This window comes from Oncorhynchus mykiss, chromosome 10 (assembly GCF_057628025.1).
Source record: "Oncorhynchus mykiss isolate SJ-2025 chromosome 10, ASM5762802v1, whole genome shotgun sequence".
NCBI classification, from domain to species: Eukaryota; Metazoa; Chordata; class Actinopteri; order Salmoniformes; family Salmonidae; genus Oncorhynchus; species Oncorhynchus mykiss.
This window is the reverse complement of record NC_143031.1, coordinates 39,184,069-39,209,016: the sequence shown is the minus strand read 5'-3', so window position 1 is coordinate 39,209,016 and position 24,948 is coordinate 39,184,069. Positions and strand designations below refer to the sequence as shown.

Here is a 24,948-nt window from a genome sequence, read left to right as displayed (position 1 = left end):
TTAAAAAGCCTAACTAATCCTTGAGGTTTGGTTAAACGTGTGCTTCTCCTTTAAGAATGAAATGGGAGCGTACTACTCTCAATTTGACCTCATTGACGTCACGAAGGGAGGAGTCTAGAACTAGTTCACCTGTCAGCCCGCCGCTTAATATCCTAATGACGTTAGTTAGACGAGCTAAAACTTTTCTTCGTTTTGTTATTAAATCCCATACCTTTTATCGACTGTTCAACGCGTAACGGCACTGGTAACCCACGCCGTAAAAAAATATTATGGAACCTTTAGCGAAACGGTATCTATTTTCATGGCTGTTTGTGGCTTTAAGTCTTCAGGTGTCGAGTTTACATTTTGCAGTAGCGACTTATTACACAGCCTATCTGAACGTGTCGTTTATTGATCCTGCAAACAACGAAACCATATCGCGACAAGGGGAAAGCGGACCAACGCTATATGGACAAGATTCTCCTAAAGTTACGGTGATGGGGGACGTTTATTTACCCGATCCGATTTACAGTTGCGAAAGTGATACTTTTTATGATGTGCCTAATGAGTCACAGGGGTGGATCGCCATAATTCAACGCGGCTACGAATGTACTTTTTCACAGAAGATCAATGTTGCAGCCAGTAAAGGAGCTGTTGCTGCTGTAATTTTCAATGGTCTTGGTACAAACAATACAGTCATCCAAATGTCGCATCCAGGTAACGTTATGTAGTTTGCAATTTACAGCAAGATGTGCTGTTTTTCTCAATTTCATTAGTGTGTAACTGCAGCCCGCAATTCGGGGCGTTCCTGCGAGAACCCCCCCCCCCCCCCCCCTTTTTTTTGAATGATGGGCAAAAGTGAAATAAAAGTATTATGTCACTGTCCTAAACAGGTGGGGCGATCGTCCCACACTTATCACCCCAGTAGCCTACTATATTATTGTATGAAAAAGCTCTCATAGCCGAATGGTCAAGATAAGTTAATTTGAAAACCATCGTCTATAATTGTTAAATTCTAATGTTCTCTGAATTGCTTTTGCGTATACTTAATGTAGGCCAACATCTGGGAAGTATTTGCAAAACCTGTTCCCTCTGCTCAGCTCTAATTCTGAAGAACCCCACTGTAGGCCTACCTACACATGTCTTGTATGGCATAGCCTTCCATTCTGCCTGTTCTTCCATTCTTTATGGAGTTTAGACACTTAAGTGACATTGACTAGCTGAAAAACTATAGTAATTGCCTCAGATTGTCCATTCCATGTGAGGGTGTAATGAAGCTAGTTTAAAATGAAAAGATAAGCCTTGTAATATTAAGTCATTGAGCTATGCCCTCCATTAGCTAATTTAGGAAATATTTGTGTTGACATGAGTCACATGTTTTTAAAAATATATATATTTCACCTTTATTTAAACAGGTAGGCCAGTTGAGAACAAATTCTCATTTACAACTGTGACCTGGCCAAGATAAAGCACTGTGACAAAAATAAAGTTACACATGGTATAAACAAATGTACAGTCAATAACACAATAGAAAAATCTGTATAGAGTGTGTGCAAATGTAGGGAGGTAAGGCAATAAATCGGCCATAGTGGTGAAATGATTATAATTTAGCATTAACACTGGAGTGATAGATGTGCAAGTAGAGATACTGGGGTGCAAAGGAACAAAATAAAAAACATGGGGATGAGGTAGTTGGGTGGGCTATTTACAGATGGGCTGTGTACAGGTGCAATAATCGGTAAGCTGCTCTGACAGCGGATGCTTAAAGTTAGTGAGGGAGATATGAGTCTCTATGTAATAGGGCTTGGAATATTTATATATTTCTTAATGCCATTCTTTTAGATTTTATTGCACTGTTAGAGCTAGGAACACAGGTATTCAGCTACATCTGCTAAACGTGTATGCAACTAACATTTGATTTGATTTTTGATTTGAAGTGTCAGGGACCTCCCGATACGATATCACAATACTTAGGTGCTGATATGTATTGCGATTCAACATTCCAAACATATTGCTCACCATTTTGCTGCAGAGGGAGCATGAGAGAACTAGTTTTGATCCATCATGGAAATAAAAGTGCTGAAAACAAATTGGCTCCCTATTTTAAAATGATGCAGAACCATCTGTGATGGAAAAATACCTTAGTTTTGGTGCAGGTACAGCCAACTGGCACAAATAATATTGCGACATTGTCGAAACGCTGCGATATATCGTAAAAAATTTTAAAAAATGTCCTGATATGTAACTATATTGATATCTGATAGCCTATTTAAGGCCCAGCCTGTATTTATGTTTCCTCATACTTTGTTTCCCATCTGGTTACAGGAACAGGAGATATGGTTGCCATCATGATTAGTCACAGACGGGGCATGGAAATTGTTGAGCTGCTCAGGCAAGGGATTCCAGTCTCGATGACCATTGAGGTGGTCAAGCAGCATGGTGTCTGGATGAGCCACTACTCGGTCTTCTTCGTCTCCATCTCCTTCTTCATGATAACAGCAGTAACTGTTTGCTACTTCATCTTCTACTCGGCCCGCCGCCTCAACGTCGTTCGTCTACAAAACCTTCAACAGGTCAGACTCCAGTATGTGAAACAATGATGACAATTATTTACCCTCTGTAAACCAGAACTGGACAAACCAGTTTTACACATTCCCACAATGCTTGACTTGTACTGAAATAGGTCTGGTACTCATTTTGTGTATGTACTGTTTATATTTAGGTGCAGGAACTGCAGTAGTTTTAAGCCTATATTCTGTAATAAGTGCAGGAACACGAGCAGTAGACAATTTGAGGTTCCTGGTTTCAGCGCCGTTGAGCTCCTGCCCAAGTAACTACTGCATTCCCATGATTGTTTTCACCAGTCATGTTCATCTCTATTGAATTGCCTCTAGGAGACAGGGAAACCATAGTTGGTTTTGTGATTGTTAAACAGGGAAGTCGACTGACCATGAGGTTGAGGATGAGGTATGTTTTAATGTCTAAACCTGAACAGGCAGATTCAACAGACTTTTTCCAAGACTGCTAGTAAATACACAATTACTTGTTTGACAGTGACACCAATCAGTGGTTTATGCTGAAATAGAATGCTGCACCTATATCTCCTTTGATCAGTAGAACAATATGACTGGGGAAATTCCACTGGAAGTGTTTTTCTTTTCTACACTAAACATACAGTGAACTCAAAGTATTGGCTCAGTGACACATTTTTTGTTGTTTTGGCTCTTTACTTCAGCACTTTGGATTTGAAATGCGTTAGAGGCATGAATACCATACCCCCCCCCCCCAAAAAAAAATGCTAACCTCCCCCGTTATTGTAATGGTGAGAGGTTAGCATGTCTTGGGGGTAGGATATTTGTGCTGCTAACTTTCTCCCTCATCATTATTCACGATTATTTCAGGACTATCCGTAATCATGGTATCATCCACATTAATGTACGAGTCTGAAACATTATATTCTTATTTACAATACAAGTGACTCCAAAATGACACTACGTTATTTACCATTCATTTCTATTGGGCACAAAATCTGAAACGCAACCAAAACAAACAGCAAATGCATTCAAGTTTGTACAGTCACATGCTTAATGTAGTTATTGCCTGCTAGGAATATGGGACCAAATACTTAACCTTTTACTACTTTAATACACAAGTTAATTTCTCCCAATACTTTTGGTCCCCTAAAATGGTGGGGGACTATGTATAAAAAGTGCTGTAATTTCTAAACTGTGATGAAAATACACTCAAATTAAAGCTGACAGTCTGCACTTTAACTTCAGTCACTATATAATTTAAAATCCAAAGTGCTGGAGCCAAAACAACAAAAAAATGTGTAACTGTCCCAATGCTTTTGGAGCTCACTGTAATATTATGTTGTCAATACCAGAATTTTAATTTAGTGACCGACACCAGGTTTCATGATGCTTGGGGGGTGTACCAGGTTATTATTATTTTTTTTAAATTGAACCTTTATTTAACTAGGTATGTCAGTTAAGAACAAATTCTTATTTACAATGATGGCCTACCAAAAGACCTCCTGCCGGGGTGAGGGCTGGGATTAAAAATATGAATCAATTAAATAAAAATATAGGACAAAACACATCACGACAAGAAAACACAACACTGCATAAAGTGAGACCTAAGATGATGGCATGGCAGCAACACATGACAACATGGCATGGTAGCAACATGGCAGCAGCACAACATGGTAGCAGAATTTTCAATAACCTTATAAAAAAATAAGAGACCTAAGCTGGATATAATTTGACACATCTTAAAATTAGTTAGTTATAAGCAGTGGTGTAGCATGCACCCACTAAAATAAAACTGAAAAATGTGGCAAAGAAATTAAGTTTGTCTTGAATACAAAGTGTTATTTATGTATTATTTCTTACACCGTTACCCCAGGAAATCTTAAGTCTTATCACATACAGCCGGGAGGAACTATTGGATATAAGAGCAACGTCAACTTACCAACATTACGACCAGGAATACGACTTTCTCGAAGCGGATCCTCTGTTTGGACCACCACCCAGGACAATGTATCGGATCCCAGTAGGCGACCCAAAACAAAGAGCCGCAGACGGAGCGGTCTTCTGGTCAGGCTCCGTAGACGGGCACCTCCACCCACCACTCCTGAGTATACTACTCGCCAATGTCCAGTCTCTTGACAACAAGGTAGATGAAATTTGAGCAAGGGTTGCCTTCCAGAGGGACATCAGAGATTGTAACATTTTTTGTTTCACGGAAACATGGCTCACTCGGGATACGTTATCAGAATCGGTACAGCCACCCGGTTTCTTCACACATCACGCCAACAGAAACAAACATCTCTCTAGTAAGAAGAAGGGTGGGGGTGTATGCCTTATGATTAACAAGTCGTGGTGTGATCATAACAACATACAGGAACTCAAATCCTTTTGTTCACCTGACCCTAGAATTCCTTACGATCAAATGGCGACCGCATTATCTACCAAGAGAAGTCTCTTCGATTATATTCACAGACATGTATACCCCCCCAAGCAGACACCTCGACGGCCCTGAAAGAGCTCCATTGGACTCTATGTAAACGGAAAACCACATATCCTGAGGCTGCATTTATTGTAGCAGGGGATTTTAACAAGGCTCCCTAAATTTTATCAGCATATCGAATGTGCGACCCGGGCTGGCAACACTCTGGATCATTGCTACTCTAATTTCTGCGATGCATACAAAGCCCTCCCTCGCCCTCCTTTTGGCAAATCTGACCACGACTCCATTTTGTTGCTCCCAGCCTATAGACAGAAACTGAAATAGGAAACGCCCGTGCTCCGATTTATTCAACACTGGTCCGACCAATCTGATTCCACTCTTCAAGATTGCTTCGATCACGTGGGTTGGGATATGTTCCGGATAGCATTGGACAATAATGTTGACGTATACGCTGATTCGGTGAGCGAGTTTATTAGCAAGTGCATCGGTGGATGTGTGGTGCCCACTGTGAATATGAAATCCTTCCCCAACCAGAAACCGTGGTTTGATGGCAGCATTCGTGCAAAACTGAAAGCGCGAACCACTGCTTTTGATCATGGCAAGGCGACCGGAAACATGACCGAATACAAACAGTGTAGCTATTCCCTCCAAGGCAATCAAACAAGCTATGCGTCAGTATAGAGACAAAGTAGTCGCAATTCAACGGCTCAGACACAAGACATATGTGGCAGGGTCTACAGTCAATCACGGACTACAAAAGGAAAACCAGCCCCGTCAAACACTGATGTCTTGCTCCCAGACAAACTTAACAACTTCTTTGCTCGCTTTGAGGACAATTCAGTGCCGCTGACACGGCCCGCAACCAAAACCTGCGGCCTCCTCTTCACCATAGCCAACGTGAATCAAAAATGTAAACGTGTTAACCCTCGCAAGGCTGCCGGCCCAGACTGCATCCCTAGCCTCGTCCTCAGAGCACGCGCAGACCAGCAGGCTGGTGTGTTTACAGACCTATTTAATCAATCCCTATCCCAGTCTGCTGTTCCCACATGCTTCAAGAGGGCCACCATTGTTCCTGTTCCCAAGAAGCTAACTGAGCTAAATGACTATCGCCCCGCAGCACTCACTTCCGTCCTCATGAAGAGCTTTGAGAGACTAGTCAAGGATCTTATCACCTCCACCCTACCTAACACCTTAGACCCAATCCAATTTGCTTACCGCCCCAATAGGTCCACAGACGAAGCAATCGCAACCACAGTGCACACTGCTCTAACCCATCTGGACTAGAGGAATACCCATGTAAGAATGCTGTTCATCGATTACCGCTCAGCATTTAACACCATAGTACCATCAACTCGTCATTAGGCTCGAGACCCTAGTTCTCGACCCCGCCCTGTGCAACTGGGTCCTGGTTTCTGACAGGCCTCCCCCAGGTGGTGAGGATAAGAAACCTCTCCACCTCGCCGATCCTCAACACTGGGGCCCCACGAGTGTGTTCTCAGCCCTCTCCTGTACTCCCTGTTCACCCATGACTGTGGCCATGCATGCCTCCAACTCAATCAAGTTTGCAGACCACACTACAGTGGTAGGCTTGATTACCAACAATGACGGGACGGCCTACAGGGAGGAGGTGAGTGCACTCGGAGTGTGGTGTCAGGAAAATAACCTCTCACTCAACATCAACAAAACAAAGGAGATGATCGTGGACTTCAGGAAACAGCAGAGGGAGCAGCCCCCTATCCACATCGACGGGACAGCAGTGGAGAAGGTGGAAAGCTTGAAATTCCTCGGCATACACATCACTGAAATAGTCCAGCCACACAGACAGCGTGGTGAAGGCGCAACAGCGCCTCTTCAACCTCAGGAGGCTGAAGAAATTTGGCTTGTCACCAAAAACACTCAAACTTTTAGATGCACAATCGAGAGCATCCTGTCGGGCTGTATCACCGCCTTGTACGGCAACTGCACCTTCCACAACCGTAAGGATCTCCAGAGGGTAGTGAGGTCTGCACAACGCATCACCAGGGGCAAACTACCTGCCCTCCAGGACACCTACACCACCCGATGTCACAGGAAGGACAAAAAGATCATCAAGGACAACAACCCTACCTGCCAATCTACACCCCACCCCTTTGTGCACACCCTCGTTACAGTGTAAACTTTGGGTCACAACGGTTGATGAGCAGCCACCTTCTGACACTTTCCTGTTATTGTCCCTCGATCCCACTGCTGGCGGATAGGAATGAGGGCGAGATGAGTGCCGTTGGAGGAGTATCCAACCTTCCAAAACTCTTGAGTCACATTTCTTAATCACACTCTGCAGGAGTACTACAGTGAACTACCGTTCCTGTGATGTGGCCTCCTGTATACGGGATCTGTGGCTAGTCTTTCAAGTTGTACCTTCGTTGAAGTTCACAAAAAGTTGCCACAGATCTACTTCACACTCTTTTCCGCTCTCCCAATTCCCTGTAACATTAACACCTTGGTTTTTGGGACTCCATATAATATAGTGATATTGGTCCTGCCAGACTGCAACGTACACCCTTATGCAAACATTCTGTCCCGAACGCATGCACCGTATGTACTTAGGCTCTGGCTACATACGTTTGCACACAAATCATTCCATTTAACACATTAGTCACTACTGCTTGTCCACTTTTATATACACTGCTCAACAAAAATTAAGGGAACACTAAAATAACACATCCTAGATCTGAATGAATGAAATATTCTTATGAAATACTTTTTTCTTTAGATAGTTGAATGTGCTGACAACAAAATCACACACACAAATTTGATTTCCATTGATAATTTATCAACCCATGGAAGTCTGGATTTGGAGTCACACTCAAAATTAAAGTGGAAAACCACACTACAGGCTGATCCAACTTTGATGTAATGTCATTAAAACAAGTCAAAATGAGGCTCAGTAGTGTGTGTGTGTGTGGCCTCCACGTGCCTGTATGACCTCCCTACAATGCCTGGGCATGCTCCTGATGAGGTGGCGGATGGTCTCCTGAGGGATCTCCTCTCATACCTGGACTAAAGCATCCGCCAACTCCTGGACAGTCTGTGGTGCAACGTGGCGTTGGTGGATGGAGCGAGACATGATGTCCCAAATGTGCTCAGTTGGATTCAGGTCTGGGGAACGGGCGGGCCAGTCCATAGCATCGATGCCTTCCTCTTGCAGGAACTGCTGACACACTTCAGCCACATGAGGTCTAGCATTGTCTTGCATTAGGAGGAACCCAGGGCCAACCGCACCAGCATATGGTCTCACAAGGGGTCGGAGGATCTCATCTCGGTACCTAATGGCAGTCAGGCTACCTCTGGCGAGCACATAGAGGGCTGTGTGGCCCCCCAAAGAAATGCCACCCCACACCATGACTGACCCACCGCCAAACCGGTCATGCTGGAGGATGTTGCAGGCAGCAAAATGTTCTCCACGGCGTCTCCAGACTCTGTCACATGTGCTCAGTGTGAACCTGCTTTCATCTGTGTAGAGCACAGTGGCGAATCTGCCAATCTTGGTGTTCTCTGGCAAATGCCAAACGTCCTGCACGGTGTTGGGCTGTAAGCACAACCCCCACCTGTGGACGTCGGGCCCTCATACCACTCTCATGGACACATGCACATTTGTGGCCTGCTGGAGGTCATTTTGCAGGGCTCTGGCAGTGCTCCTCCTTGCACAAAGGCGGAGGTAGCGGTCCTGCTGCTGAGTTGTTGCCCTCCATTCACAGTTCACTCAATGTAGTGCAACGCTGATTGACTTTATTTTTATATGTTATCAAGGGAGCCAAAATGCTTGCTGATTTCCCTTGCATTGAATGCTATGGTTGTCAACAATGTCATTATTTTTGTCCAGACAGCATCAGGTAGACACTGAGAAAGAGGTGCTCTGTTTCGCTTGCTCGGATGCTTTCGCTGGGGAGATGCATTCGGCCTCCTCCAAAATGAAGGAAAATGCTGTAATATTCGTCAGAGACGTAAGATACATTATTTTATGTTTCTTGGTACATTTTGGGGGGAAGCTTGGCTGGTTTTTGGTTTTTGTTTAGCATACAGTTTGAAAGGTGTAATGCTGTTACCTTGGAATTGCCCTGAACTGTCAGGCCTATATGGTAAAGTGTTTACTATAGGCAGAATGCTTAGCTCCACTCTCCAATAGCTGTGAAATTGGTGGGAACTGGATCACGCTGTCGTACACGTCAACCCAGAGCATCCCAAACATACTCAAAACGTGACATGTCTGGTAATTATGCAGGCCTTAAAGAACTGGGACATTTTCAGGTTCCAGGAATTGTGAATGGATCCCTGAGACATGGCCATGCATTAGCATGCTGAAACATGAGGTGATGGCGGTGGATGAGTGAACGACAATGGGCATTCAGGATCTCATCACGGTATCTCTGTGCATTCAAATTGCTATTGATAAAATGCAATTGTGTTCGTTGTCCGTAGCTTATGCATGCCTATACCATAACCCCACCACCACAATGGGGCACTCTGTTCACAACGTTGACATCAGCAACCTGCTCACCCACACGGTGCCATGCACACTGTCTGACATCTGCCCGGTACAGTTGAAACCGGGATTCATCCGTGAAGAGCACACTTCTCCAGTGTACCAGTGGCTCTTTCGCCACTGACGTTCAGAGTATATATCACAGAAAATATCTCCATTATATTTTCCAGAGAATCCTCAATGCTAATGTGTCCCTGTGATCCCTCATACTATGTATCCTAACTCACTTTCATAACGTTGATTCTTTCTATGTGCCTTTGTGCACATTATTTTGTCTTGTTGCCATGGGGGAGGCTGCATAAGCAGCATAAAGAGTCTTTAATTGTGTATGTGGTATATCCCAAATTATATAGAATTGAGCTGGTCTCTCTGTCCCTCAGGATTATGCCTAATACTTATAAACCCCTGATGTATGTAAATCTGATGTTTTTCTGTCCTATATACAAGCTGATGTAATGTTTCCAATACATGGTTTTAGAGAAGATACACAGTAGGACTGCTATAATAAACGCTCTCCTCCCAGATCACCCATGTTCAAACGTAATAAAAGGTCTCTAACGTGACCTCATCGCTTACCGTTCTCCTGCTCACTCCTATTTCAATCATGTATGGTCACATTACAGGAAATTAACTATTAATTGTTGGCGCAAAATGTTGGCGGTGTTGCATTCTAGACATTTTAAATTGTGATTTTTAGTTATTTTTTATTCGTCTGTTGCTTAACCTAATGTAGCAGGCATAAAATAAACTGCTGAGCAGGGTCCCCACATCTGGTTTTCAGGGGAAACCGAAGGTAGGTTGAAGACACTGTTCCTGAAATCCAGATGTCTCCAATTGTCAGAGGAAGCAGATTAATAATGTAATTTAAACACTGAACGTTCTTCTCTCTACTCCAACAGAAACAGCTGAAGGCAGAGGCCAAGAAAGCCATTGGTCAGCTGCAAGTCCGGACCGTGAAACGGGGAGATAAGGTAACCGTTCAAGTAAAGTCCAGATGTGTTTATGGTTATTATACATGACTTTCAGGATCATATGCAAATATGGATGTTTCAAACTGGGAACACATGGCATATACAAGTTTTACTGTGATTTATGATTCTTTGACTATAATTTCATATTTAGTTTGTATTAACCTCTGGGCTGCCTCTCCAAAAGAAAAACATTTTAAAGGTACATAAATAAACACAAAGTATTGATTACAGAACATTTAGTATGTCAAAGAAAATATTAAAAATGTGAGCCTACTCCCCCAACCCCACCCATCCAACATTTTTCCATCTGACCCTGCCACCTAGAAACCATATTTTCCACTCCTTCCCACCCCCGTGTTGGGGGTGGGAAGGTGCTTAAAGAGCAAATCAATCAAAATATCATACTTTTTGGAGAAATATCCTCTGGTCTGATGAAACAAAAATAGAACTGTTTGGCCACAATGACCATCGTTATGTTAGGAGGAAAAAGGGGGAGGCTTGCAAGCCGAACAGCACCATCCCAACCGTGAAGCACGGGGGTGGCAGCATCATGTTGTGGGGGTGCTTTGCTGCTGGAAGGACTGGTGCACTTCACAAAATAAATGGCATCATGAGGCAGGAAAATTATGTGGATATATTGAAGCAACATCTCAAGACATCAGTCAGGAAGTTGAAGCTTGGTCGCAAATGGGTCTTCCAAATGGACAATGACCCCAAGCATACTTCCAAAGTTGTGGCAAAATGGCTTAAGGACAAAAAAAGTCAAGGTCACAAAGCCCTGACCTCAATCCTATAGAAAATGTGTGTGCAGAACTGAAAAAGTGTGAGCGAGCAAGGAGGCCCCCCACCAGCTCTGTCAGGAGGAATGGGCCAAAATTCACCCAACTTATTGTGGGAAGCTTGTGGAAGGCTACCTAAAACGTTTGACCCAAGTTAAACAATTTAAAGGCAATGCTACCAAGTACTAATTGAGTGTATGTGAACTTCTGACCCACTGGGAATGTGATGAAATAAATAAAAGCTGAAAAAAAGTCATTCTCTCTACTATTATTCTGACATTTCACATTCTTAAAATAAAGTGGTGATCCTAACTGACCTAAAACAGGGAATTTTTACTAGGACTAAATGTCAGGAATTGTGAAAAACGGGGTTTAAATATATTTAGCTCAGGTGTATGTAAACTTCTGACTTCAACTGCATATTGACGAAGTTGTTGTGAAGATGGGGAGGGATATGTCTGTTTTTCATAAAAATAAGTTTAACACGAATTTTACAAGTTGTACAGGCTCTGATCTAGTCCCTTCTTGATTACAGTCCGGTAATATGGTCAAGTGCAGAAAAGGAAGACCAGAGCTGTGTTCGAATACCCATACTAACATACTACATACTTAATGAGTATACTAAAATGAACAAATTGTATAGTGTAAACCAGTGATTCCCTAACTTTTTATAGTCCTGTACCCCTTCAAACATTCAACCTCCAGCTGCATACCAGCTAGCATCAGTGTCAGCGCACTCTCAAATGTTGTTTTTTGCCCTCATTGTAAGCCTGCCACACACACACTATACGAAACATTTATTAAACATAAGAATGAGTGAGTTTTTGTCACAACCCGGCATGTGGGAATATTCCAAATTTGTCTACCATGACTGATTTTGTGCATGACTCACTCGCTATGAAATACGGGAACTGGGCAAACAGATGCGTACTCTGATAGACAGTGGAATTTTTTTTTCCCTTAACGTTAACATCCCAATTTTGTCTAAACTAGGCTTGTCAACATTTTACAAATTATATGATACCAGGCCAAATATCATGATACCGAGTAGTATCGCGATACCACAGTGGGGAAACATTTGTGGCCTAGCATCCTGTTGGCCCCTCCCCCAGACGCTTGTTCACGTTTTCTAAGCATTCTCCAAAGACTTGTCTCTGAAATTCACACTTCTTCATAATACAACACATTGAATTAAACTTCACACTGTTCACTGTATAATAGAATACTGCATATAATGGCTGATTTGCTCATATTTGCAAAGCCTACCTGTGATTTGGCTGGATGAATGGGAGGAAGGAATGTACATCAGCTTACATTGAGTTTATAAACTCAGCAAAAAAAGAAACATCCTCTCACTGTCAACTGTGTTTATTTTCAGCAAACTTAACGTGGAAATATTTGTATGACCATAAAAAGATTCAACAACTGAGACACAAACTGAAAAAGTTCCACAGACATGTGACTAACAGAAATGGAATAATGTGTCCCTGAACAAAGGGGGGCGGTTAAAAGTAAGTCAGTATCTGGTGTGGTCACCAGCAGCATTAAGTACTGCAGTGCATCTCCTCCTCATGGACTGCACCAGATTTGCCAGTCCTTGCTGTGAGATGTTACCCCACTCTTCTACCAAGGCACCTGCAAGTTCCCGGACATTTCTGGGGGGAATGGCCCAAGCCCTCACCCTCCGATCCAGCAGGTCCCAGACATGCTCAATGGGATTGAGATCCGGGCTCTTCGCTGGCTATGGCAGAACACAGACATTCTGGTCTTGCAGGAAATCATGCATCCTATAACTGTCCCGCAGGTGTGATGTTCTGATGTACCGATCCTGTGCAGGTGGTGTTATATGTGGTCTGCCACTGCGAGGACAATCAGCAGTCCATCTCGTATCCCTGTAGCGCTGTAGGCGTCTCACAGTACGGACATTGCAATTTATTGCCCTGGCCACATCTGCAGTCCTCATGCCTCCTTACAGCATGCCTAAGGCACATTTACACAGAAGAGCTGGGACCCTAGGCATCTTTCTTTTGGTGTTTTTCAGAGTCAGGACACTAGAGGCCTTTCTATTAAGTTTTCAAAACTGTGACCTTAATCGCTTACCGTCTGTAAGTTGTTAGTGTCTTAACCACCGTTCCATATGTGCATGTTCAGTAATTGTTGATTTTTTTTTTTTTTTTTTTTTTTTTTTTTTACCTTTATTTCATTAGGCAAGTCAGTTAACAAATTCTTATTTTCAATGACGGCCTAGGAACAGTGGGTTAACTGCCTGTTCAGGGGCAGAACGACAGATTTGTACCTGGTCAGTGTCGTGGAGGATCGTTACAAAATATAACACTTACAAGAACTTGTGAATTCAATATAGGCTTTTAATACAAACATATCAGAAGCCTAGATGGTCCGCGAAAAACACACTTTTCCAGAGCATTGGCTCTGATTTATACACATACAACATATGAGTCCATCCCACATGCAAATGAAGTTACTTCCCTCAGTCCATCTGCCACCATTATATCCCAATCTGTGCTTCCTGCTTGTTCACGCCCAATAACGCCCATATCTGCCTTCAGTCAAGTTATAATGGTGACAGGACCTCTTCATGTCCCAAAAATAATACATGCCCATCTTATCTTATGGGCCCCTAATGTTCAGCTTGTTGTGGTCTTTGGTATGTCTGTCCTTTATTATTACTAGTAGACTGTCTCTTCTCTTCATGTCCTAAAAATATATGCCCTAAGTCTATCAGTTGGTCATTTGGCTGACCCCCTCCTTTGTATGTCCCTCTGACCTTGGTATGTCCAGCTGTCCTATGCTCTCATGGCCTTACTTTGGCTTCCTGTCCTATACAATAGACAATGCATTTTACCAGAATGGCAAATGCACTCTAAGTGTATCTTTCTCTTGTGGTACAATATTATGTTTCTCCCTATATGTACATCTCGCTCCCACATCAGCTCCGGGGTTTGAACTTGCAACCTTCCGGTTACTAGTCCAACACTCTAACCACTAGGCTACCCTGCTACCCATGGTTCATTGAATGGGAATGGGAAACGGTGTTTAAACCCTTTACAATGAAGATCTGTTTAGTTATTTGGATTTAACAAATTATCTTTGAAAGACAGGGTCCTGAAAAAAGTGTGTGTGTAGATAGATGCTCGTGAAGAGGGGACAGAGAGAAACAGGTGAATGAAAGCAAATGTATGCTTAATCCGAAAATGTGGTCGGAGGCACTGTATGGACGGTGTGACGCAAATACGAAGCCTCCGGAGGCATGCAGAGGCCAAATTGAGCTCCGTACCACATCGCCATGCCCCGCCCAGCTTTTGTAAAATGTAGAGGGCTCGCATTGACGCGATTGGTAGGTGGGGGCGGGCGGTCAAGTATAAACAAACTCACTTCCTTGACTACTACTTCACAACAGCTCCGCACTGCTCCGTGAAGCGCAAAAAGTATGAATTCCCTGACTTCTGCAGAGGCCGTATCACTGTAAATGCTGCACTGCCAATGCAGATACAGATTGACCATGCAGCGCTGATTACAACTGCCACAAGTGATATGCACATGAAAGTTAAGTGGATATTGTACCTGTGCATACAAGAGACTAGTAGCTGTTGCTTCAATTCAACTGAATTTATAAACAAAACTGACTAAACATTTTATAACAGGTACCAGCAGGTTCTTTAGATCGGTAGGGATGACAATGTCGGTAGAGTCATATGAAACTACTATGGTATTCTAAAATGTTGGTATCATGATGTTTTGGTACTATGGTACTGGTGTACCGTGCAACGCTAGTTTTAAACGTTCACACCCCCAATGTATGCTCAGTGCCACTACAATCTATTTTTAAACCTGTCTTTCAGGAGACGGGGCCTGACGCTGACACCTGTGCAGTATGCATTGACGCTTACAAGTCTGGCGACGTGCTGACCATTCTCACCTGCAAGTATGTACTGAACTGCAGTGGCTTTTTACCTTGTTTAATATTGACAAATGGAGTAGAGTAGCCCTACCCGGTCTGCTATTCCAATTACCTTCATTTTGTGATTGTCATCATTATTCTTATGTGTTTATTTTGGTTTAACTTTCCAGTCATTTCTTCCACAAGACCTGCATTGAGCCCTGGCTAATGGAGCACAGGACCTGCCCCATGTGTAAATGTGACATCCTCAAGGCCTTGGGAGTAGAGGTAGGCAACTAAACCTTGCATCATGACCTAGTACTTTGAAATAACCTTTGCCTCTTTCACTGAAGTTCTTGATTAAAGACTGTTTTAGATTGAAAATACTATTTACACTGCTAGTGATTATTGTTTAAGAAGAATAGGCACACATGCTAGATTGCTGTTTTCAAGGGTTGCAAGTTGAAACACCCGTAGTGGGACCTGAAATTGCTTTGTTTTTATGAACGTGATGATATTCATCAATCCAACTTAATCACCCTGAGCAGCAGCCGGAAGAGGACCAGCCCAGTCATCAGTTGACCATGCATCCAGACATGACGTCCTACCCCAGGGTTCTAGTCCCAGAGGACACCCGCAGTGAGACAGCCTCCGCAGGCTATGCTTCTGTACAATGCACAGAGGAGCACAGCAGCCCAGCAGATGAGACCCACGTGTATGAGAGTAAGACACACAATTTACTTTGAGTCTTTTAGTCTTTTAACTTCACAATAATTGTTTTTGATAGCTTTTTCACATCATTAGCAATGTCTATAGAGATAAGGGGGAGTATTTTAGTTCAGTTGGTAGTGGTACATCTGTGGGTTCTTTGGGAGATGCTGGCTTTCACGTTAGCTCGATAATATGTGCTGAAGCCCTTGCTCAAGACATACCATGTGAACTTTGCCACCCATATTTGAATTATAGTGGTAAGATATTGCCTTTATTTAACTTTTCTGATTGTATTTTTGTTTACTTACTTAGTTTGATTGCTTCAAGTAGATATAAACAACCACTACAAAGTCTTCCTGATCAAACAATCAGCATTGTTCTTACTGGGATTAAAGGGCTTCCTTTCCATCTCTCTTTAGCTTGCCTATCCATTGACATCTGTATGAGTGATTGTGCCAAAGTAATTATTGACCAGCTGGTTGTTTTTTTTGTACGGTTTTCTAGCAGCGCATGTGGGGCTTGACTGACTGGTAATCATGTTCGTGTTTCAGCATTGGGGCACCATCCTGGCCCAGGATCAATCCAGGTGGACATCTTCCAGCCCCATTATGACAACCTCGCCTTTGAGGGCAACTCACGAAACCAACGGGAACCCCTGACATGAATGGGGTGCTCACTCTAAGCACTAGACCTTGGCTAATGGGACTTGGGCCACAATCAATTACATTCGAAGATGCTTCATGACCACAGGAAACAAGGGAAACCAGGAATGTGGGTCTGATATTATTCATAGGGAAAAAGGGCTTGACCGATATATGCATATCAATTTACATGAAATTGATGAGGCAATCCTTCGATGCACTTGTCTGAGTTTGGAAATGGTACTGTCCAGTTTCATTCTGATTTAATTGTACTTTTTATAATATGATTTGATATTTGATTATGTTTTTTGAGGCTTAATTACGTCAGTCAATGTATCACTTCATCAGTTACTGATTTTAAATGGTTTCATTTTGCTAGTTTAACACCCACAGCTTTTTAACGTACTCAATATGCCCACACCAACAATAGTGTGGGTGTATTGAGTGAGGACGAATTAGAAGTTTTCTTGTTGTAATTAACTCGTATCATTCTTAGATTACTCATTATATTAATAGTCAGATTTAATCAACAAATCTGTAATTTAAAGAAAAAGATGAAGGGTCAAAATCATTACATATCCCATCGAGCTGCCCGTTGTCACAGTTCCAAGACCAGTCAGAAACGTCCAGCTAATCCTACGCCAAAGAGGCCGGTGAATCTCAAAATTGAACTTGGATCTGCGTTAAGTATCAAATCAAATGTATTTATATAGCCCTTCTTACATCAGCTGATATCTCAGTGTTGTACAGAAACCCAGCCTATAACCCCAAACAGCAAGCAATGCAGGTGTAGAAGCACGGTGGCTAGGAAAAACTCCCTAGAAAGGCCAAAACCTAGGAAGAAACCTAGAGAGGAACCAGGCTATGTGGGGTGGCCTCTTCTGGCCACCCCTCTTCTGGCTGTGCCGGGTAGAGATAACAGAACATGGCCAAGATGTTCAAATGTTCATAAATGACCAGCATGGTCAAATAATAACAATCACAGGCATAACAGTTGAAACTGGAGCAGCAGCACGGCCAGGTGGACTGGGGACAGCAAGGAGTCATCATGCCAGGTAGTCCTGAGGCATGGTCCTGGGGCTCAGGTCCTCAGAGAGAGAGAATTAGAGAGAGCATACTTAAATTCACACAGGACACCGGATAGGACAGGAGAAGTACTCCAGATATGACAAACTGACCCTAGCCCCCCGACACAAACTACTGCAGCATAAATACTGGAGGCTGAGACAGGAGGGGTCAGGAGACACGGTGGCCCCATCTGATGACACCCCCAGACAGGGCCAAACAGGAAGGATATAACCCCACCCACTTTGCCAAGGCACAGCCCCCACACCACTAGAGGGATATCTTCAACCACCAACTTACCATCCTGAGACAAGGCAGAGTATAGCCCACAAAGATCTCCGCCACGGCACAACCCAAGGGGGGGAGTGCCAACCCAGACAGGAAGATCACATCAGTGACGCACCCCTCCTAGGGATGGTATGAAAGAGCCCTAGTAAGCCAGTGACTCAGCCCCTGTAATAGGGTTAGAGGCAGAGAATCCCAGTGGAAAGAGGGGAACCGGCCAGGCAGAGACAGCAAGGGCGGTTCGTTGCTCCAGAGCCTTTCCGTTCACCTTCACACTCCTGGGCCAGACTACACTCAATCATATGACCCACTGAAGAGATGAGTCTTCAGTAAAGACTTAAAGTTTGAGACCGAGTTTGCTTCTCTCACATGGGTAGGCAGACCATTCCATAAAAATGGAGCTCTATAGGAGAAAGCAATGCCTCCAGCTGTTTGCTTAGAAATTCTAGGGACAATTAGGAGGCCTGCGTCTTGTGACCGTAGCGTACGTGTAGGTATGTACGGCAGGACCAAATCAGAGAGATGGGTAGGAGCAAGCCCATGTAATGCTTTGTAGGTTAGCAGTAAAACCTTGAAATCAGCCCTTGCCTTGACAGGAAGCCAGTGTAGGGAGGCTAGCACTGGAGTAATATGATAAAAACAATTGGTTCTAGTCAGGATTCTAGGAGCTGTATTTAGCACTAACTGAAGTTTATTTAGTCCGGGGGCCGGAAAGTAGAGCATTGCAGTAGTCTAACCTAGAAGTGACAAAAGCATGGATAACTTTTTCTGCATCATTTTTGGACAGAAAGTTTCTGATTTTTGCAATGTTACGTAGATGGAAAAAAGCTGTCCTTGAAACAATCTTCTTAATATGTTCTTCAAAAGAAAGATCAGGGTCCAGAGCAACGCAGAGGTCCTTCAGTTTTATTTGAGACGACTGTACAACCATTAAGATGAATTGTCAGATTCAACAGAAGATCTCTTTGTTTCTTGGGACCTAGAACAAGCATCTTCTGTTTTGTCCGAGTTTAAAAGTAGAAAGTTTGCAGCCATCCACTTCCTTATGTCTGAAACAGATGCTTCTAGCGAGGGCAATTTTGGGGCTTCACCATGTTTAATTGAAATGTACAGCTGTGTGTCATCCACATAGCAGTGAAAGTTAACATTATGTTTTCGAATGACATCCCCAAGAGGTTATATATATATATATATATATATTGAAAACAATGGTGGTCCTAAAACGGAACCTTGAGGAACACCGAAATTTACAGTTGATTTGTCAGAGGACAAACTGATATCTTTCCGACAGATAAGATCTAAACCAGGCCAGAACTTGTCCGTGTAGACCAATTTGGGTTTCCAATCTCTCCAAAATAATGTGGTGATCGATGGTATCAAAAGCAGCACTAAGGACAGATGCAAAGCCTCGGTCTGATGCCATTAAAAGGTCATTTACCACCTTCACAAGTGCAGTCTCAGTGCTACGATGGGGTCTAACACCAGCCTGAAGCATTTCGTATACATTGTTTGTCTTCAGGAAGGCAGTGAGTTGCTGCGCAACAGCCTTTTCTAAAATTTCTGAGAGGAATGGAAGATTCGATATAGGCCGATAGTTTTTTATATTTTCTGGGTCAAGGTTTGGCTTTTTCAAGAGAGGCTTTATTACTGCCACTTTTAGTGAGTTTGGTACACATCCGGTGGATAGAGAGCCGTTTATTATGTTCAACATAGGAGGGCCAAGCACAGGAAGCAGCTCTTTCAGTAGTTTAGTTGGAATAGGGTCCAGTATGCAGCTTGAAGGTTTAGAGGCCATGATTATTTTCATCATTGTGTCAAGAGATATAGTACTAAAACACTTGAGTGTGTCTCTTGATCCTAGGTCCTGGCAGAGTTGTTCAGACTTAGGACAACTGAGCTTTGAAGGAATACGCAGATTTAAAGAGGAGTCCGTAATTTGCTTTCTAATAATCATTAACTTTTCCTCAAAGAAGTTCATGAATTTATTACTGCTGAAGTGAAAGCCATCCTCTCTTGGGGAATGCTGCTTTTTAGATAGCTTTGCGACAGTATCAAAAAGGAATTTTGGATTGTCCTTATTTTCCTCAATTAAGTTGGATAAATAGTAAGGGCTCTTTGATACTGCACGGTACTGTCTTTCCAAGCTAGTCGGAAGACTTCTAGTTTGGTGTGGCGCCATTTCCGTTCTAATTTTCTGGAAGCTTGCTTCAGAGCTTGGGTATTTTCTGTGTACCAAGGAGCTAGTTTCTTATGAGAAATGTTTTTAGTTTTTAGGGGTGCAACTGCATCTAGGGTATTGCGCAAGGTTAAATTGAGTTCCTCAGTTAGGTGATTAACTGATTTTTGTCCTCTGGCGTCCTTGGGTAGACAGAGGGAGTCTGGAAGGACATCAAGGAATCTTTGTGTTGTCTGTGAATTTATAGCACGACTTTTGATGTTCCTTGGTTGGGGTCTGAGCAGATTATTTGTTGCAATTGCAAACGTAATAAAATGGTGGTCCGATAGTCCAGGATTATGAGGAAAAACATTAAGATCCACAACATTTATTCCATGGGACAAAACTAGGTCCAGCGTATGACTGTGACAGTGAGTGGGTCCAGAGACATGTTGGACAAAACCCACTGAGTCGATGATGGCTCCGAAAGCCTTTTGGAGTGGGTCTGTGGGCTTATCCATGTGAATATTAAAGTCACCAAAGATTAGAATATTATCTGCTATGACTACAAGGTCCGATAGGGATTCAGGGAACTCAATGAGGAATGCTGTATATGGCCCATGAGGCCTGTAAACAGTAGCTATAAAAAGTGATTGAGTAGGCTGCATAGATTTCATGACTAGAAGCTCAAAAGATGAAAACGTCTTTTGTTGTTGTAAATTGAAATTTGCTATCGTAAATGTTAGCAACACCTCCGCCTTTGCGGGATGCACAGGGGATATGGTCACTAGTGTAGCCAGGAGGTGAGGCCTCATTTAACACAGTAAATTCATCAGGCTTAAGCCATGTTTCAATCAGGCCAATCACATCAAGATTATGATCAGTGATTAGTTCATTGACTATAATTGCCTTTGAAGTAAGGGATCTAACATTAAGTAGTCCTGTTTTAAGATGTGAGGTATCATGATCTCTTTCAATAATGACAGGAATGGAGGAGGTCTTTATCCTAGTGAGATTGCTAAGGCGAACACCGCCATGTTTAGTTTTGCCCGACCTAGGTCGAGGCACAGACACGGTCTCAATGGGTATAGCTGAGCTGACTACACTGACTGTGCTAGTGGCAGACTCCACTATGCTGGCTAACCGCCTGCTGTCTGGCGTGCACCCTATTTCATTGTGGAGCTAGAGGAGTTAGAGCCCGGTCTATGTTGGTTGATAAGATGAGAGCACCCCTCCAGCTAGGATGGAGTCCGTCACTCCACAGCAGGTCAGGCTTGGTGCTGTTTGTGGGTGAGTCCCAGAAAGAGGGCCAATTATCTACAAATTCTATCTTTTGTGAGGGGCAGAAAACAACAGTTTTCAACCAGCGATTGAGTTGTGAGACTGCTGTAGAGCTCATCACTCCCGCTAACTGGGAGGGCGCCAGAGACAATTACTCGATGCCGACACATCTTTCTAGCTGATTTACACGCTGAAGCTGTTGCGCTTGGTGATCTCTGACTGTTTCATCCTAACATCGTTGGTGCCGACGTGGATAACAATATCTCTATACTCTCTACACTCGCCAGTTTTAGCTTTTGCCAGCACCATCTTCAGATTAGCCTTAATGTCTGTAGCCCTGCCCCCTGGTAAACAGTGTATGATCGCTGGATAATTCGTTTTAAGTCTAATACTGCGGGTAATGGAGTCGCCAATGACTAGTTTTCAATTTGTCAGAGCTAATGGTGGGAAGCTTTGGCGTCTCAGACCCCGTAACGGGAGGAGTAGAGACAAGAGAAGGCTCGGCCTCTGACTCCAACTCGTTGCTTAATGGGGGAAACCGGTTGAGCATTCCTACAGCATTTCCCACCAGAAACTGTGAGAAAGTTGTCCGGCTGCGGGGACCGTGCGAGGGGATTTATACTATCTGTACTTACTGGTGGCACAGATGCTGTTTCATCCTTTCCTTCACTGAAATTACCTTTGCCTAACGATTGCGTCTGAATCTGGGTTTTGTAGCACAGCTATCCTCGCCGTAAGGCGATTGTTCTCCTCTATATTATGAGTACAGCGACTGCAATTAGAAGGCATCTTGTTAATGTTACTACTTAGCTTCGGCTGTTGGGGGTCCTGACGAACCATGTCCAGATAAAGCGTCCGGAGTGAAAAAGTTGAATGGAAAAAAAGTTGAGGGAAAAACCAAAAATATAAAGGTAATTAAAAAGTAAAAACCGTAAAGTTCTCGGGTAGCAAAGTAAGGTTGGCAACAAAACGCACAGCAACACGTAAACAAGTAGCAATGATATCCTTCGCAACTGTCGTTTTACGACAGATATCTCGAACCAGTCAAGACTATAAATAATTTTTACGTTTCTTTACAGCAAATTCATGAGTTACCTCATTGTTAAACTAGCAAAGGAGTTTTGAAGTGGAGGGTGCAGTATTAATGAAGTTTGGCAATGAGGATGAAAACTAGTTTAGCCAGGGAAACCCGGGGAAAACGAGCTCGGGCCTAGTGCGCATATGTTAGGAATGGTATTTTTAAACTTGGAAATAGTCCTTCACGGTATGGCAGTAAGAGCATCTCTTTGAACCCCCTGGCTTCATGTAAATATTTTCAAATGTGTTTGAGTAACTACCTGTGCTTTGTGGGTGTGTGCCTTAAAATTATTCACCGGTGCAAGATATAATTCCATGACATCCTACTTTGATAGGGAAATGCTATGATTTCACTGTATTTTCAAGTAGATTGTGCATGCACTTTACATTAATGAATTCATTACACTTTCAATGTGTATCTTTTTTTTCACTCGTCTTAACCTTGTTCAGCCTTTCCAGAGTAAATGTATATTATAGTATTTTTCTTATATAAAGGACAAAAAGGGTATTCTATATTTTATTTTACTTAGTTACAGTGCCTTCATACCCCTTGACTCATTCCACATTTTTTTGTTACAGCCTGAATTCTATTAGATTTTACATTTAGATTTTTTTTCTCATCCATCTACACAAAGTGAAATCATGTTTTTAGAAATGTTTGCCATTTATTGAAAATGAAACACAGAAATATTAGGTATTCACACCCCTGAGTCAGTACAATCACCTTTGGTTGGCAGTGATTACAGCTGTGAGTCTTTCTGGATAAGTCTCAGTGTTGCACACCTGGATTGTACAATATTTCCACATTCTTTAAAATGTTGAGCACTATCTTTAATTGTATGTGTACAGGTAGAGATTAGGTATTAATAAAAAAAATAATGTTAAACACTTATTGCGCAATTGTTGTAGTAGCTACTATCTTGTCTCATCGCTACAACTCCCGTACAGGAGGAAACACCGTGCACCTGGCAACCTTGGGTGCGATGAGACAAGGACATCCCTACCAACCAAGCCCTCCCTAACCCGGACGAAACTAGGCCAATTGTGCGTCGCCCCACGGACCTCCCGTCTCGGCCGGTTACGACAGAGCCTGGGCGCGAACCCAGGGACTCTGATGGCACAGCTGGCGCTGCAGTACAGCGCCCTTAACCACTGCGCCACCCGGGAGACCGTATTTTTAATTTGACATTATGGGGTATTGTGTTGCTGCCAGTGACACAATTTTAATTTAATTTAGGCTTTAACAACAAAAGTGGAAAAAGTAAATGGGTGTGGATACTTTCTGAAGGCATTGCATGTGGGAAATTTGATAACCTCATGTATATTCATAAAATACTTTTAGAATATTGCAAATATGTTTTCATATTAAAATATTGCTTTTTGATAATTTGTTCATTTTGTGTGTATATGGATTAAAAGCATTTTCTGATCTTCAATCACTAGTGACACAATTATTTTGCATAAAAGGCCATGCTCATCTCAGTTGGTGAGAAATTTTGCAAATAGACAGAGCAGGAAAGACTAATCACGTTTGATGGGTATTCGCTGTAGGCTGCAATGAACACAACCATGTAAAGAACCGATAAGTAAAATGCATGCAAAGGTAAACATGTTATCTCCTACGAATGATGCAGTGCCCTCCTTGGGCCAATCAGTGTAATCTTGTAAATGACAGATCTCTAAGGCAAGTCAGTCACCCAAGTTTTGTCAAAATCGTGCCAGTGGTGTCTGAGATCACGTTGGTTTGCTAGACTCGTATCCCTGGGGATGTGTACCAAATTTCAGCATTGAGTCGAACAGATCAAGAGATATTAACATGTGCCAACAGCATATCATCCTGCATCCCACTGCTGGCTTGCTTCTGAAGCGACGCAGGGTTGATCCTGCGCAGTTTCTGGATAGGAGACCAGATGCTGCTAAAAGTGGTGTTGGAGGGCCAGTAGGAGGCACCCTTTCCTCTCCTCTGGTCAAAAAAAATTATAGACTGATCATTTCTTTGTCAGTGGGCAAACGTATAAAATCAGCAGGGGATCAAATACTTTTTTTCCCTCACTGTATATCTGTTATAGATCTGCATTTTTTGAAAGGGGCATGCTTATATAAGCTGGTGAGGAAAGCACTTTTAAAGAGTAACCAGGCATCCTCTAGTGATGGGATCAAGTCAATATCCTCCCTGGATACCCGGGCCAGGTTGATTAGAAAGGCCTGCTCGCTGAAGTGTTTTAGGGAGCGTTTGACAGTGATGAGGGGTGGTCGTTTGACAGCGGACCCATCACACACGCAGGCAATAATGCAGTGATCACTGAGATCCTGGCTGACGACAGCAGAGGTGTATTTAGAGGCCAAGTTGGTCAGGATGATATCTAAGAGGGTGCCCATGGTTACAGATTTAGGGTTGTACCTGGTAGGTTCCTTTAATCATTTGTGTGAGATTGAGGGCATCTAGCTTAGATCATAGGACGGCCGTGGTGTTAAGCATATCCCAGTTTAGGTCACCTAACAGTACCAAGTCTGAAGATAGATGGGGTCAATCAATTCACATATAGTGTCCAGGGCACAGCTGGGGGCTGAAGGGGGTCTATAACAAGCGGCAACGATGAGAGACTTGTTTCT

The 24,948-nt window shown here is 43.0% G+C and overlaps 1 protein-coding gene across 1 annotated transcript; it reads left to right on the top strand.

Annotated features, from left to right (window-relative positions):
* Positions 1-74: 74 nt before the first annotated feature.
* LOC110533855 (E3 ubiquitin-protein ligase RNF128) lies at positions 75-23,771 on the top strand. Its single transcript, XM_036990226.2, has 7 exons — positions 75-696; positions 2,305-2,552; positions 10,372-10,443; positions 15,083-15,165; positions 15,312-15,408; positions 15,669-15,843; positions 16,383-23,771. The coding sequence occupies exons 1-7, from the start codon at positions 270-272 to the stop codon at positions 16,493-16,495; spliced, it is 1,215 nt and encodes a 404-aa protein (XP_036846121.1). The 5' UTR covers positions 75-269; the 3' UTR covers positions 16,496-23,771.
* The last annotated feature ends 1,177 nt before the right edge of the window (positions 23,772-24,948 follow it).

Excerpts from the sequence above, each read along its gene's own strand:
- LOC110533855 (XM_036990226.2), top strand. The coding sequence starts at position 270 with ATGGAACCTTTAGCGAAACGGTATCTATTTTCATGGCTGTTTGTGGCT. Across the intron at positions 697-2,304 it reads CATCCAAATGTCGCATCCAG|GAACAGGAGATATGGTTGCC; the intron begins GTAACGTTATGT and ends ATCTGGTTACAG. Across the intron at positions 15,166-15,311 it reads CTGACCATTCTCACCTGCAA|TCATTTCTTCCACAAGACCT; the intron begins GTATGTACTGAA and ends TTAACTTTCCAG.